This window comes from Aphanomyces invadans (assembly GCF_000520115.1).
Source record: "Aphanomyces invadans strain NJM9701 unplaced genomic scaffold supercont1.3, whole genome shotgun sequence".
NCBI classification, from domain to species: domain Eukaryota; phylum Oomycota; class Saprolegniomycetes; order Saprolegniales; family Verrucalvaceae; genus Aphanomyces; species Aphanomyces invadans.
The window spans coordinates 1,159,229-1,160,687 of record NW_008580148.1 but is presented as its reverse complement, the minus strand read 5'-3'; the positions used below and the strand labels follow the sequence as shown (position 1 = coordinate 1,160,687).

The 1,459-nt window shown below is 51.9% G+C and overlaps 1 protein-coding gene across 1 annotated transcript; it reads right to left on the bottom strand.

Annotated features, from left to right (window-relative positions):
* Nucleotides 1–281: 281 nt before the first annotated feature.
* H310_02046 (hypothetical protein) lies at nucleotides 282–860 on the bottom strand (the record flags this gene model as incomplete). The annotated part of the gene is made up of 1 exon (XM_008865430.1): nucleotides 282–860. One exon carries the CDS (start codon nucleotides 858–860, stop codon nucleotides 282–284), a length of 579 nt encoding a protein of 192 aa, XP_008863652.1.
* Between the last annotated feature and the right edge of the window lie 599 nt (nucleotides 861–1,459).

Sequence of the window (1,459 nt, the reverse complement as noted above, 5' to 3'; positions counted from 1 at the left end):
CAGGCAGTCCAGTGAATGTTGTAGTTGGTGCAATACCATCCAGGCGATCAACAGGCTGCCGGTGCAGCGCAGATTACCCAGGAGCAGCAGCTGCGGCCACTCAGGCGCTGGTAAACGTAACTCGCTAGACAAGGCCTTCAGGGTTCGGACAATCAGACGGTTAACAATCTCAACAGTTCCGTCGGCCCAGGGACAATGAGGGATCACAAAGTGATGCCGCGCACCCAGCATTCGACGCAGCTTGGAGATGACCTTACTTTTAAAATGGGATCCGCAATCCGTCACCCAGGTTTTCGCCACACCAAAACGACCAAACCATTCCACCAATGCTGAGCCGTGTCCAGAACTGTAGCAGTCGCACTGGCATGCAGACGTACAAACTCACTCATGTCGTGTTTGATAAGAAGGACATTTTTCAGACCCTGGGAAACTGGAAGGGACAACCAGTCGAAATGGATCAATTCGTTCGGCTCGGTCGCATACTGTTCTTCACCCCAGGGTCTCGGCACGGACTCACCATCCACCACCATGCAGTGAAGACACGATGTCACAAACTGTTTGACGTCGGCCTCCAGAGTCGTCCAGTCAAACATCTCGGATACAGACCGAGTCGTCGCGTCCAGGCGTCGGTGCCCAGCCACGCCGGCATGAGCAATCACACATATTTGCATCTGAATGTCCAGGGCATCATCAGGGATCCAAATTTTCCCCGACTTGGCCAGGAAACACTTCTTGTCCTCGTTCCAGGAGCCCAACTCAGCGCATCCAGGGTGGTCACGCTGAAGTGCCGTTATCGCGTTCGCCGTCGGCCATGTAAAGTCGGCAGCTTGGAGCGGCGAAACCAGGGCCAGTTTCCTCATCCGGGCACCCTTTGCAGCAACCGGTGGGCTTCCCAATCTTCCCACACGGAAAGGATCTTTCCAACGCAAAGTCAGTTTTCCTGGGTATTTCAACGCTCGGGCCACCGAAACGAAGTCACCGAAGGCAAAGTTCGTAAAAGCCACGGAACGCTTTCCAGCACGCTGGGCCCTGTACTTTGCTAGTATCTTGGCAGTTGAGCCGTTCACATGCTTGTGCATACAGTGATCGAAATAAAGATACGCCAGGCAGGTGTTTTCTCAATAGAAGGCTTGTCGTGGGCATTCGCCAGTACAACGACTATATTGTTAGCCTTGTGCTATCATTTAGAGCATAGGTGTGACCATCGGAACGTTTTATTTCACTTCCATTGTATTCGAGAGCCATGAGACTAAAATTGTCGAAGAAATAATGATATGACACATTTAAGAGGCACTCATTTAGTACTTGATTTTACGGCCTTTGCTCGCCACAACTAAGTCGCATCGCTTCGGCATCCCTGCCAAAAGTTTCTTGAGCAAAGATGTCGATCTCGTCCCAAACTTGACACACACAGGCAATGAGGTCAGCCTTGGTCGAAAATTGACGGCGCCCGTTGTCG